Genomic DNA, 12,980 nt, shown 5'->3' with positions numbered 1-12,980 from the left:
CCCAATTTGTATTAAATCTCAATTCCAGCAGATTGTCTTGCCATCTCTAGATACTTAAATGTACGAGAGAAAACCTATGAGAGCCTGAGATGGAGGGTACCCTACCTTCCTGAGAGGGAGTAGCTATGTCAACAGGAGAAACTCTCTTATCAATAAAAGCGGCGAGGAGTCCTGTGGCACCTTATAGACTAACTGAAGTGTAGGAGCATAAGCTTTCGTGGGCAAAAACCCACTTCATCAGATGCATGTGACGAAGTGGGTCTTTGCCCACTAAAGCTTATGCTCCTACACTTCAGTTAGTCTATAAGGTACCACAGGACTCCTCACCGCTTTGGCAGATTCAGACTAACACGGCTACCCCTCTGATACTCGCTTATCAATGTAGCACTGTGCATACCACAGGTTAAGTTGATATAACTCTGACGCTCAAGGGGTTGCATTTTCCACACCCTTGAATGACAGATACACTGACGTAAGTTGGTAGTGTAGACCAAGCCTGAGACTGCTAAAGAAACTGTAAAGAAAGGTTAGCATTAAATTAGGACTGGAAGACACCAGTCCAATATGGTAAACTCAAAGAGAGGCAGCAAAACCTTTTAGGTATCAAGGTGCATCCACCACAATTACAAAGCTTCAAAATAAATTTACAGTTTCAAACTTCAGGAATGTAGGAATGCTCCACTCCACTGCTCTGATCTCTCTTTCTTCCAGGAATAAAAATCTAATAAGATAACTGGCTTGACTGCACTCTTTCTAGCTATGCAAAGGGGCTATGCATTTTTTATAGTTTGCATATTGCTTGCCGCATTTAATATCCAGATGTGCTTATTGAGACACACAGTGGGGCAAGCGTGTCTTCTAACTCAACTCCTCTATCCCAACCACATTTTAAAATTCAGCACATGTACAATCCAGAACTATTTCTGCTAACAAGGATTAAGCCCTTTTTTTGCCTGGCAAAAATGCTTAAATCGTGTTACAAAAGGGACCTAGTCTCAAATTCTACTCTGGTGTAAATGGGAGACAATCTACTGAAGAATGTAGAATTGCATTCTCAACACCGTACCAAGTCCAGCTCCTGATCTAACATTGTTCAAAACTGCATAATTTCCTCCAGCAGAAACTGCTTTTTCCTAAACTGCTGAAACTTTATTTCCCAATATAGGTCATCACTGCCACAGAGCGACTCTCATTAATCTGATTCATACAAGTGGCATGAAAAGGTTAGAAGAAACTGACACTAAGGAGTATGGATTCCCGTCGCCAAAGATTACAGCTGATGTTAAAAGTGAGGGGGGTTGCTGGACAAGAAACATGGTAGAAAAGTGAGTGTCAGGGTGTGTCCCACATTCTAAGGATCTGGATGGAGAAAGGAAGACAGCCTCTGTACTTTGAATGCTCAGTTAAGGAAGACTATTCTTGTTTTCTAACTCATACCTTGAAAGATGGCAACCGGATGGCCCCTCGTAAACCAATGCCCAAGCCAATTCCCTCATAGCCAAGCCCTTCTCCTTTGTTCCAGTTCTCCAGGAGGCAGGATGTAATTCGATCCTTTGGCTTCGGTTTTTCCTCATCTTTATTTTCTCCCGACTTTACTGGAGTGAGCGATGCCTGCATAAAAGAAACAACATTTAAACAGGCAACAATAACTGTAGTGGGTACGCAAACATGGGAAATGCTTCAAATGTTTCAGGGCAGGCCCACCACCTATCTGAACTTTAACTTCTCTAAAGACAGCATCTTCTGAAAGACAAGCCATTATGTCACAAGTGCTTAAAGGGGTGTATGCAAGCAGTCTTTTAGAAAGTCTGAACTTTGGTTCACTCCTCCCCGGCATGCCAATGCTGAGACATATCAAGGACAAATACAGAACATATTTCTTCAAGTTTCCATTGATCAGGCTTGACCCAGATAATTTAAGGATAAGAACTGAATTAAGTTCTATAGGCCACACCTTTGCCAATGCCCTAATCATCATAAAGTGAATCAAAACAGTGAACAGGATCCATCTAAGGGAAACTTAAGGACAACCAAGACTACATATGCAGATAAGTCCTTACTAAACTAGTCAACTTTTCTATAACCTATGCTAAATCAGGTGGTACGTTCCAGAAGCGAAAAGAGAACACAAGAGCAAGCAGTACCAGAAGCGTATAAATAATAATCAAATTGCCATTGAAAAGCTCTGTAGCAGTTGCTTATGTTTGATCTTGTTTAAATCAACTTCTCAAATTATCCCATTTTCCACCAAATGTCTTTGTGTTGCACTCAATTCCCTTGTTAACACGGTGACAGTGATGCCATGAATTTCTTGAGGGTTGGTTGTGGGTGCAAGACATTTAACCCACCACTAAAATGCATCAGATATCTGGGGTGGAACATGACAGTCGGAAAGGACCACCCTGTCCAGCTCAAAGTGGAGGAGGACGACTCTCCAGGGGCAGAGTCAATGCCTCTTGACTTTAAGAAAAAAAAAATGCCATGGGATCTCAAGTAAAAGGTTATGAGGATGTTGGTTCTATGTTACATTGGAAAGTCTAATTTGCAGAATGTATCTGCTAATATTTCACTGAAGGTCACTGCAACAAACAGATCGTAAGAATTTAAGTTCGGAGGCTCATATTTTAGCTTTTCTTTTAAGGGGACCAATTAATCGATTACCAGCTTATCATTTAACTGCGCATATAATCATCATTAATTTTTTAATCACTTGACAGCCCTAATACTTAGCTTTCATGTTAACAGCAGTCAGACACCTGTGTTGAGAAGTTGGGAAGCATAACACTGCCATAAGTGGGTTACAATCCTGGCACAAAATAATGCATACCGGTACCTAAAGATCTTTATCAAAATAGAAATAAAAACATTTGCTCTAAAAGTAACCTTCCCCAGAAGGGAAGCTCGATATTAGGAAAGTAGTAGAACTGTCAGAGCAAAACTTTCAAATGTTTGGCTCTGGTTTTGAAGCCAAGATCCAATTTTAAGCTTTTAAAATAACAAAATTCTCAATCTTTGTCTAGCTAATCTAAAAGTAGGACTCTCTCTTATCAAGCGCTTATTAGAGCAAGCTGGGAATGTCCAGGACTAAACGTGTGCTTGTAGCAAGTTTGAATAAGTTAATGGGAAAATATACCAAAGCTTTAATTTGTAGGCTTTGCAACAGCTACACTTGGGGAGAAAGGGCAAAGAAAGGGAGGGATAATGATGAGCCTGGGTTTCTAAAGCAGGAGGAGATTTTCTCTATTTCTTGAAAGTTTTCCTAAGGCTTTCCAAAATGAAGGCATCGAACAGATGTATGTACATAAAATGTTCTTCACCTGGCTCTCCTCTTCAAGAGAAGCTATCCCAACCACAATCCAAAGAATACAGGTAACCCCTTTGGCAGTAGAGGGCTGTGCTTATAGAATTACAATACCCTTAAACAGAATATTCATGATGACAAGACACTCAGACATTTCCACAAGCGAGTAGTCCTGGAAAAGGTTCATTCTTTTACCTGTGCTGGACAATGTTCCCTCTAAGTTGCTTGGCAGCAGAGCTTCACAGGTGATGAATCAGCCTCACCCAGTCAGTCAGCCCCATGGAGGGAGAGCAGCTTAGAGGGAACACTGGTGCTGGATATATCTAGGGAAATGCCCTTTGCTCATGCACCATCTATGATATTCTAGAAGTTAAGAAACAGGCTTCTGAGGTCAACTAGAGCCAATTCCAATTCAAGTCAAAGACTTTTTTCCCATTAATTTCACTGGGTCAGAATTTAGTCTAGGATTCATCCCCTCCTATTTTAATGGGAAATCCATCTCTTTCCTTGGAAAGGTATTGCATAGTCTTATTACTTACTCTCAAGGACCATTTCCTTATATTTATCCTTACATTTCTTCCAATTTGATCCCTTCATTTCTGCTTACCCACACTCTGCTTTGGAACACCTTAAACGCTAATCCAGAGCCATCTGTGCAAATGCATGAAACAATAAGAATTCCTACCTTTGCTAGGCGTTCTTTCTTGTCCCACCAGTCATCAAAGGCTCTAAATGCTACCACCTCGACCATTTTCCGGTTCAAGTCCCTTTTCATAATTGCTTTTAGTTCCTTCACAATCACCAAGAGAACACCATCCACCGTAGCCTTGTGCGGATCCTCCTTCTTCGGCACGTAACCCGGTGGTGGGACTGAAGGGTCAAACTTGGGCAGCGGTGGCCATTGTTGCCCCCGGCCAATAGCTGCCCCCATTACAAAAGGGCGGTAGGGAGGGAGGTTCACAAACTGCATCCGACTTCCCATAAAAGGTGGGTACTGATAGGTGTTCTGTCCCTGCATCATGCGGCTCAGCATCTGAGTTTGCATCTGAAAGGACATTGGCATGCCGCCCCACTGGTTGCCCAGGACATTTATCATATCCACTTGCATGACAGGAAACATGCCAGGATGGAATGGAGGAAGTGGAGGCAAAATATGAGGCGGTGGGACCCCAGGTGGCGCAGGAAGCGGAGGTGGAGGGACAGTGACGGCAGGATGAGTTGGCGGAGGTGGTGGTGGGAGAGGCGGTGGCATTGGAAAACCCGGTTGGGGTGGTGGAGGGGGTGGAAGTGGAGGGAACCCTGGAGGGGGCATGGGTATCGATTGTGTCATCACAGCAGAGTTGCTAACAGAGGAGTTCACCACAATGGTTTTGGCACATTCTGCACTGGTGATCGGTGAAGAATTCATTTCATCGTCGGATATTTCCATGTCCTCCCCTGAGGAATGCTGACCCTGGAAGAAAGGGGAAGAGAAACACATTCCTTTAATATAAGTTACCTTCACTTTGGCTGCTTAGAACAATAGCCACAAACTAAATTCCACGTGCTCAATGGGACAGTAAAGTCATTCTATTTCATGTGAGACTACACAGGCAGCCCCCTGGAAGAGGTGAGGAAGAAGCTCTCATTATGAAATAGCACTAGCCCCCTGCTTCTATGCAACATAGTAATTGCTGCCCCCCTATTTTGTGAAGCACCTATAACCCCACATCAGTAGGAAGCACAATCTTTTACCGACAGAAAGTTCTCAGAATCAAATTGAAAAGAGTAACTAATCTACCTTATGCTATTCAGCAAGTCAGTTTTTCCATTTTTTAAAAGCATAATCCCCAGACCTTAGCAGCTAAATATTCACCTCAAGTCAGTCAGAAGGGATATGAGTTTCATATTAATGTTTGCAACTGCTACAATTATGTCTTATGACAGTGTTTGGAAAAGGAGCTCCATATCTAAACAATTTTCAATTGTTTTTGATCCTCACAGATTGAATCCAAAATTTTCAGCAAAATAGGGGAATGGGGAGAAGCACCGATCCAGGGTATACCTCTACATGGAGCTAAGAATGTGGACTCCCAGCTTGAGCAGACTTAATGAACTAGTGCACTAAAAATAGTAGCGTAGCTGCACACAAAAAGGCAGCAGCAAATGTGGGCACTGGGTAGCTTCCCCATGGCAAACCTGCCCAGGTCTCAGGGGTACATGCCACTGCCTGTCCTACTGTGACTACACTATTTTTAGCACATTAGCTCAATGAGATCTAGCACGAGTATGTCTGCTTGGGAAGAGAATCACCACCCCTTTTTCCAAGTGTAGACAAAGCCCAAGTTTCTGAAGAGACACTCAGCACAACAGCAACTGATCTGCTAGATCCACTCTAGATATATCTGCACTTAGCAAACAAGATCTCAACTGTCTATTATACTGGAAAGGCAGTTTCGGCTTGGAGTCACACAGGACTCGGATACATGATGTTACAAAAACATTAAAAATTCCAGCAGCAAAATACAGGGGGTGGAAGAGTACCCAACCCTCAGAGGATGTTTTCCAGAATACTTAATCAGGGCAAAGCTGTTTATTAACCAGACCTCAGTTGAGGGGCAGAGTGACAGCATCTTGTCCCTAATCCCAACGTGTGTGCGTGCGCACACGCACCTATTTCTCCTCCGCATCCACTGCTTGAACACGAATGGACCTTCCGCCTTATTTCTTTCAAGCAGTTCCTTCTTCCCAGCAGCAATGCGTAAAAAGGCTAAGCAAACAGCTTTACACTGCCACAAGCTATAGACTATATACACAAATACAGAAACCACCACACAAATGCAAAGACGAAGAACATGCTGATGCACTGTAGTTGTGGCTGTATTTTTGCCACAACAGTCAAGGGATTCACAGGTTTTGTGATTTTTATGGGATTGTTTAAAAAAAAAGGGGGGGGGATATTTGCATACAGGAGGATGAACATATTGGCAAAACAGCTGAATCAATTGCATTGTGAGTACACAGAACTCACCAACACACACTATAAACATGAATCAAAAGGACACTTCTGGTCCAGCAACTACCACCAGAGAGCAGGCTGAACACAAAACTCACAACAGCACGCTCTCAAGCCTTCAGATCACTGTGTACCTCTTTTGTCAGGGCCTTCCCTTAACTCATAAAACTGCAAAATGGTCACATCAGCAAGTGACAACCTTTAGACCTAAAGAAGAGCTCTGTGCTGCTTGAAATCTTGTGTCTCTCGCTAAAAGAAGCTGGTCCAATAGAAGAGACTGCCTCACCCTCCTTGTGTCTCTAGATCCGAGGTGTCCAACCAGTTCTGAAGCAGTCGTCATAGAAGTAGTTACTGCTATAATAAACTAGCCACGCTAAACTGGCCAAATAGCCACACATTTTGGACACCACTGCTCTAGACCAAACCATTAATAAAAAGTGGTTTACAAAAAAAGGCAAAAAACCTGAGCATTTCTCCGGAAAAAAAAAATCAACATACATGTACCAAAGACACCCTAAATGCTATGATGGGTGCCTAAGAAAGAGAGCAAACTGATTTTTCTAGTGGCTCACCTGTAACAGCTGAGCAAAAAAATAAGTTTGCGTTTGAACAAAACATTTAATTCCACCAGAAACTTGGAAGAGGAGGGGGAACCTTTGGAGGGAGAGCTAAGTATTTCTTTTTTTTTAAAAACCGATTTTGAGTTGTTTTTTTTACCCTTTTATTCATGTAAGTGATCCAGCTAAATTTTTAAATGAAACACTGCCTTTTCATTTAAACTTTTAAAAGGCCCTTCCCCCTTTTATTTGGCTAAAATTATTTGTCCCATTCCACCCAAATAGATTTATCTGATGGAAAAATGCATTTTTTGACAAACAAGCTACTAGCCAAAAGAAATTTGCCCAGCTCTACTTTGAAATGCAAGTAATAATGCTTTGTCTCTACCCACTGTTAGTAGGGTTGCTAATTTTGGTTGGATGTATTCCTGGAGATTTCATCGCATGACACAATCTTTAATTAGATATTACTCTTAACCCTACAGACTCCAGGCTCAGGCCAATCCTGGAGGACTGGCAACCCTAACTGTTAGCAGAGCTCTACATAGTAAAGGTAACATGGGAATAATTCAGTGCTCAGCATCCTGTGTTAGTAATTCTACATTCACACAGGCACTCTGTGCTGAATGCACTTTGTAAATCCTTAAGGGTGCTACACAAATTGCATATCTTATTTCAAATCTAGTTCAAAATAGGCTATTTTGAAATGTGTTGCATCTACACAGCACCAGATTTCGAGCTTGTAACGTGTCATTTTGAGACATCCCTTATTCCTCATGCAATGATGGTGAAAGAGCACAGCTGTTATTTCGAAAAACATTTCAAAATAAACAGGTGGCTTGTGTAGACGTTGGGTAGCTATTTTGGGATACCTCTGTAACCCAAAATAGCCATGCAGTATATACGTACCCAACATGAAAAATAAAGCATGTCTGAGATCCAAAACTACTACCCAACACATTAAACTTTCAATATAATTATGATTTCTTCTCTTTTCATCCTGAAAACCCCATAACTTGCCATTTAAAATTTCTAATTTTGTTTAATACACTTTCCAATCTTTCCCACGGATCCATTCTGGAAGCTCAGGGAGCAGCATATAATGTCTCATGGACCAGGAATGCTATGAATGAAAAACTCAGCAGCTTCAACCAACAATGCTCCAGTGAAAGGGAGCAGAGGAGGGGAATGAACCAACAAGATGCAAGAAAACTAGACCCATTTTTCAACAAGTGAAGCATGAAAGGTGTTGTTAAAAAGCACCCAATCTAATGCAGGAGGTGCTCAATGTAAAATATCCATTACTGTTTATGAAACCCAAGGGAATCTGGTATGTTCAAGTTGCAGAGCAAAGCAAGAAGTGACTTTATATTCAGCTGGCTGAGCCTGCTGAGATCTGTAGGGAAAGTCACCTTTATGGCCTCCCATAAGAGTAACAGTACAAGGCAGACAGAATATGAAGATGCATGGCTAGCTTTGGGACTTAGAGCTACCTATATTTTCCGTGTGCTCTACACAGGCTGTCTTCCCAGCCCGCCACTGTTTCCACAAGGGAGACAGCCTAAACCTACCACAGAAGTTAGACAGCTTCTCCTCCTCTAATGTACTGCACTAACCTCAGTGATCCTGCCTGAGTCAGCACCTTCTTTCTGGAGCACAGCTAGTGCTGAGGCACCAAGATCAGTAATATCCCCCACTGGAATACGACCACCAAGAAGGTAGCTTATTTACATTAAAATTCAAGTCCTGCTCATTGTCCGATCACCACCCAGAATTCCCCAACAGCCTAAACACTCTGTCTGTCTAAGCCTGGGTTTCCCAAAGTGGCCGTAGTTTCCTGAGTGGTGACTGGGGATGGGGGAGGGATTTGGCCTTGCCCTCTTCTTGAACCATAAACACTAGAGGAGCAGACAAGCAGAAAAATTCCCTGCCTTCCTGGGGGGAGAGGGAGCAGGGTGAGGGGGCATAGGGTTCTGGCTTACCCTTGTGACAGCAGGCTCTAGCTGCACAGGGTAGGCTGTAGTCATGGGCTCTGACCCTGAAGTTTCAGTGGGGAGATAGAGAAGTGGACTCTATCTCTCCCCACTGTTGGGCTTTGGGCTCCTGTCACTGGGCTTCTGGCTCTAGCTACTGGGCTTGAGGCCAGGTCCACACCATCGCATCTAACCCCACTGCCTGCCTCCCCATCCAAGGATTATTAAGTCTCCTGGGAAAAGCAATGTTTTAATTAACATGTTTGTTAATATCACTTTTCACTGCCTTGCAGCTAGCTAACTAGCCTGCTGCTGAAACATAACTTTTCAAAGAAGCAGACTTACTAACGAGTCCTAGATTTCAAAGGGCAGTTTATCAAATAACTTCAGAGAAAGCCAATCCTGCCAAAAGAAGAGACATTTCTAACTATTAATCTGTGTTGCACTTCTGAGTCATATATGCTACCATCTTCTCATTGCACTAATGCCTATAAAAGTTGGCAATACAGGTATTTAATTATATGCATGCCAAATTTTTAAAAGGTGTTTTAGAATGCAAATCTGTTTGGCTAGATAGACCAGCAAAGCTGGTTTCAAATGACCTCATTTATTGCCAATCCAAAACTCCAAGTGCTCCCATAAGAGTGTGATACAGTGAGTTGCCAGTGCAGAGCCTTGTAGAGCAAAGAAAACAGAAGACAACATCCTCAGAGCCCAGTCTGGATAGCAATGGAATTTGGTGCCCCTCATGATTAAGGCACCAGTTCTAATCCAGATCTGTCATAACCAAAATTAGTCATCATTGGTGATTTTAATCTCAATCCCATTTCAGTTAAAAAAAGATTCCACATCACAAAATTCACCATTACAATTGGATTCCTTTTCAGTAATTTCAAGCACAGAGATGAAGCAACAAATGAGACTGATTTCTCTTCTCAACTAGAAGAGTGATCTCACAAACAAGGGGCAAGGTCTGTCTTTGGTAGTCTGCATTAAAACTGTCCATGCTGTGTCAGAGAGATTGCCATGTAAGTCTGTATCTGCAAAAACAGAGAAAAGTCCTGTGGCACCTTAAAGACTCAAATTCATTTGGGAATACATTTTTGTGGGTAAAAGATTGCATCTAAATGTTTTTTATCCACAAACACTTATGACCAAATAAATGGTTAGCGTTTAAGGCAGTGTTTCTCAAAGTGGGCCATGGGCCTCCTTTGGGAAAGGGCAACTGGATTTGAGCTACTTTGTTTACCTAAAGGCTCCACAGTGATTGGCTGTTTGCTGTTTCCCTCCAGTTCACCATTTCTAGTCAAGAGAAGCCACACAAAGCGGCAGTCCAGGCCACACCACTTAGCACAGCTCCCCTTGGCTGGGAACAGCGAACTAGAGCTAATGGGAGCCATGAGACACCATGGCTATAATGCTGTTAGGTAAACAAAGCAGCATGGGCCCATGGCCCACTTTGAGAAACACTGCTTTAAGGTACCCCACAGGACTCCTCATTGTTTTTGTCCAGGTTACATCTGTCCTGTCACAGGAGAATTTCAAAAGCACTAAATTGCACTTTAACATAAATAAGTCACATCAGATATTTGTGTCAAGATTTCAGTTAGATGCTATCAGCATTTGACAACTGCCTGCCACTTTCATTCAAACCTTCGGTTTATCATCAAGTCACATATTTGTATTAGGCAGCCTGTACTACCAAATACGAAAGATTACTCCAATATAGCACTACAATAAATAGCACCGGATGAGCAATCCTAGTTGAACCATCAAGCATAAATATAATGAAATGCCGTTTAAATAGCAGTCAGTATGACGCACAAGAATGTCATTAATAATAACGAAGAAACAAATTATCAGTTAAAAATGGTAGAAATTCTGTAGCCCATTCCAGCTAATACTCAAAACACAAAGATGAGGGAACACATTTATTTTCCTTTCTCCCCACAACAAAATACATAGTCAGAAAAGAAAATTTAGTGCTACATTTTACTTTTGTGTTGATGCCTCAGGAAAAGGGACCAAAAAAAACAGATTCTCTGATTTTAAAGAGTGCTAACGATCTGAAAATGCGATTATCTGTCTAACTGTATATCAATTAGTCTATAAGCGCCTCTGCAAAGCCGAAGTTGGGGTAGCTCCAGAGAAACTGACTTGACCTGGGACTGATCAGTTCTAGCTCATGCCAGCTCCAGAGCCACCCATGGTGCAGCTCTGCATTTTAAATGTAGTAAGAGCCCCACCTACCCCCCCCCATTTCTCATAGAGGCAGTAAAGGGGAGGTACTGCAGTAAAGGGGAGGTACTGCAGAGAGTATGGGACCAGCAGGGACTGCTTGACTCCCTGCTCACCCTATGCTCCCTGCATCACTTCTGCTTTTGAAATGTACAAGAGCCCCAGAGGGCTCTTATACATTTCAAAAGCAGAAGCACCTGCAATGGGAATTGGCACTAGTGGGGACTGAAGCAGTCCTCACTCATTCCATTTCCTGATGTGCCTCTGCCTCCCCAACCCCCCCAGAGACAGATCCCCCCCCCCCAATACCACTCTCTGATAGAGGCAGCAAAAGGGGGGGGAGGGAAGGAAGTGACTAGTTGTTTACATCCCAAGTGCTCACAGCACCTAGGTGCATGTAAAATATAAACAAACAACAATTTGACTCAAGCTATATTAACCAACCTGAATGCTCTGCTGTAAGATATTTAAGCCCCAAATGTGCCCTCCTTTACTCCAGTCAGCAAATGGGAATGATGGAGATAGAATCTGGCTCTTAAATCTATAACTAAAAATCTGAGTCCACATTTAAATATGGACTTTACATTTAAAATTACTAAGAGGAATCTTTGCAAGAGAGGTAGAAAAGAAGTCAGTCCTGCTTCTCAAAGAAAGTACTGTCTTTTTTGATCAGGCACATCCAAAGAGCTCAAAGAGGTTTGCAAAAAAGGAGCAAGAATCATTCATCACTTAAAAAATAATAATAAAAACCCAACCAACCTACCACTCCACTGCCTGTGAAACTGAAGCACAGAGAAGATAGCTGACTTAAAGGTACACAGCAAGGCAGTGAGTGTCAAGAACACAACCCCAGTCCCTCCAATTCCTAGCCACTAGACTAGGTGTGCTCTGAATCTTTCCAAATTATTGTATCCCTTTTAGGAGTCTGATATGTCCTGTGTACCCTTCAAGTTTCACTTTACTTAAAAACTACTTGCTTATAAAATTAGACAAAAATACAGTGTCAAACTTCACTATTACTGAAATATGGTTCTCATTTTCCCCATATAGTTATAAAATAAACCAACTGGAACTTAAATTTATATTTTAGTGTACAATGCCTAGAGTAACATACACAAGTATTTGTCTATATGAATTTTTTGTTTTTACTTTGTTAGTGCTATTTATGTAGCCTATTGCAAAACTAGGTAAATTATCTAGATACTTTGGTTTGATACCAAAGACCTTTTTGCACCGGTAAGGATAGGAAGGTTAGGAGTACCCTGGTTCAGTTATTGTAGAGCTCCGCCCTACTACAAACATGACAGTGTGGTGTCTTTCTACAAAGAAAATAGCTCAAGGTCAATATGATCATGATTAGAAGAAAACAAATGGACTATGATTCTAATACATATAACTCTCCTTGAGCAATTTCCTGTGTTGCTTCTTCTGGAAATGTGAAAGAGAATGGGACATTTTTAACTTGTCACTAAATTTCTTACTACAGTTTCCAGGACAAAAGACAAAAAACAAAAGAAAAAGAACAAACAACCCAAGATAATGTAACCTAATCATATGCCAAACTTCCAAAAAACAATTTTCCACTGAGGTACATTTTTCTTTAAGCACAGATTCAAACTCAGCAAGGAGACTTCTCCAGCCTGAGAAGGCACAGTGCAACACATCATTATTTTGCTGCCAGGGCAGAAGGGCTGGTTTTAGTGACGAGTGTTTTGTTTTTAGTCAAACATTTTCAAGAACTGCAAAGCATACATAAAAGAACATTGCTCCCCACGATACATTTTGTCTTTCATAAGTGGAATGATCAAGCAATAAGACATGGAAGAGCAAGTGCTACTAATAATTATCTTTTGAGTGACGGTGTCAGGCATGAAGCCTAAATACTGAAGAAAATATTTGTGACAAACACCTTGTAC

General features: G+C 41.8%; 1 protein-coding gene across 4 annotated transcripts in view; it reads right to left on the bottom strand.

Annotated features, from left to right (window-relative positions):
* Positions 1–12,980, bottom strand: part of SETD1B (SET domain containing 1B, histone lysine methyltransferase) — a 117,538-nt gene that overhangs the window by 23,812 nt on the left and 80,746 nt on the right. For all 4 annotated transcript variants that reach the window (XM_075898630.1, XM_075898631.1, XM_075898632.1 and 1 more), the window contains 2 exons: positions 3,987–4,754; positions 1,438–1,611 (listed from right to left, as the gene is read on the bottom strand). In XM_075898630.1, coding sequence (XP_075754745.1) covers positions 1,438–1,611; positions 3,987–4,754 — 942 coding nt within the window. The remainder of the gene's footprint in view (positions 1–1,437; positions 1,612–3,986; positions 4,755–12,980) is intronic.

The sequence above is a fragment of the Pelodiscus sinensis genome, chromosome 15 (assembly GCF_049634645.1).
Source record: "Pelodiscus sinensis isolate JC-2024 chromosome 15, ASM4963464v1, whole genome shotgun sequence".
In the NCBI taxonomy this organism is placed as follows: domain Eukaryota; kingdom Metazoa; phylum Chordata; order Testudines; family Trionychidae; genus Pelodiscus; species Pelodiscus sinensis.
The sequence above is the reverse complement of the archived record's forward strand: the minus strand, read 5'-3'. Positions and strand labels throughout refer to the sequence as shown.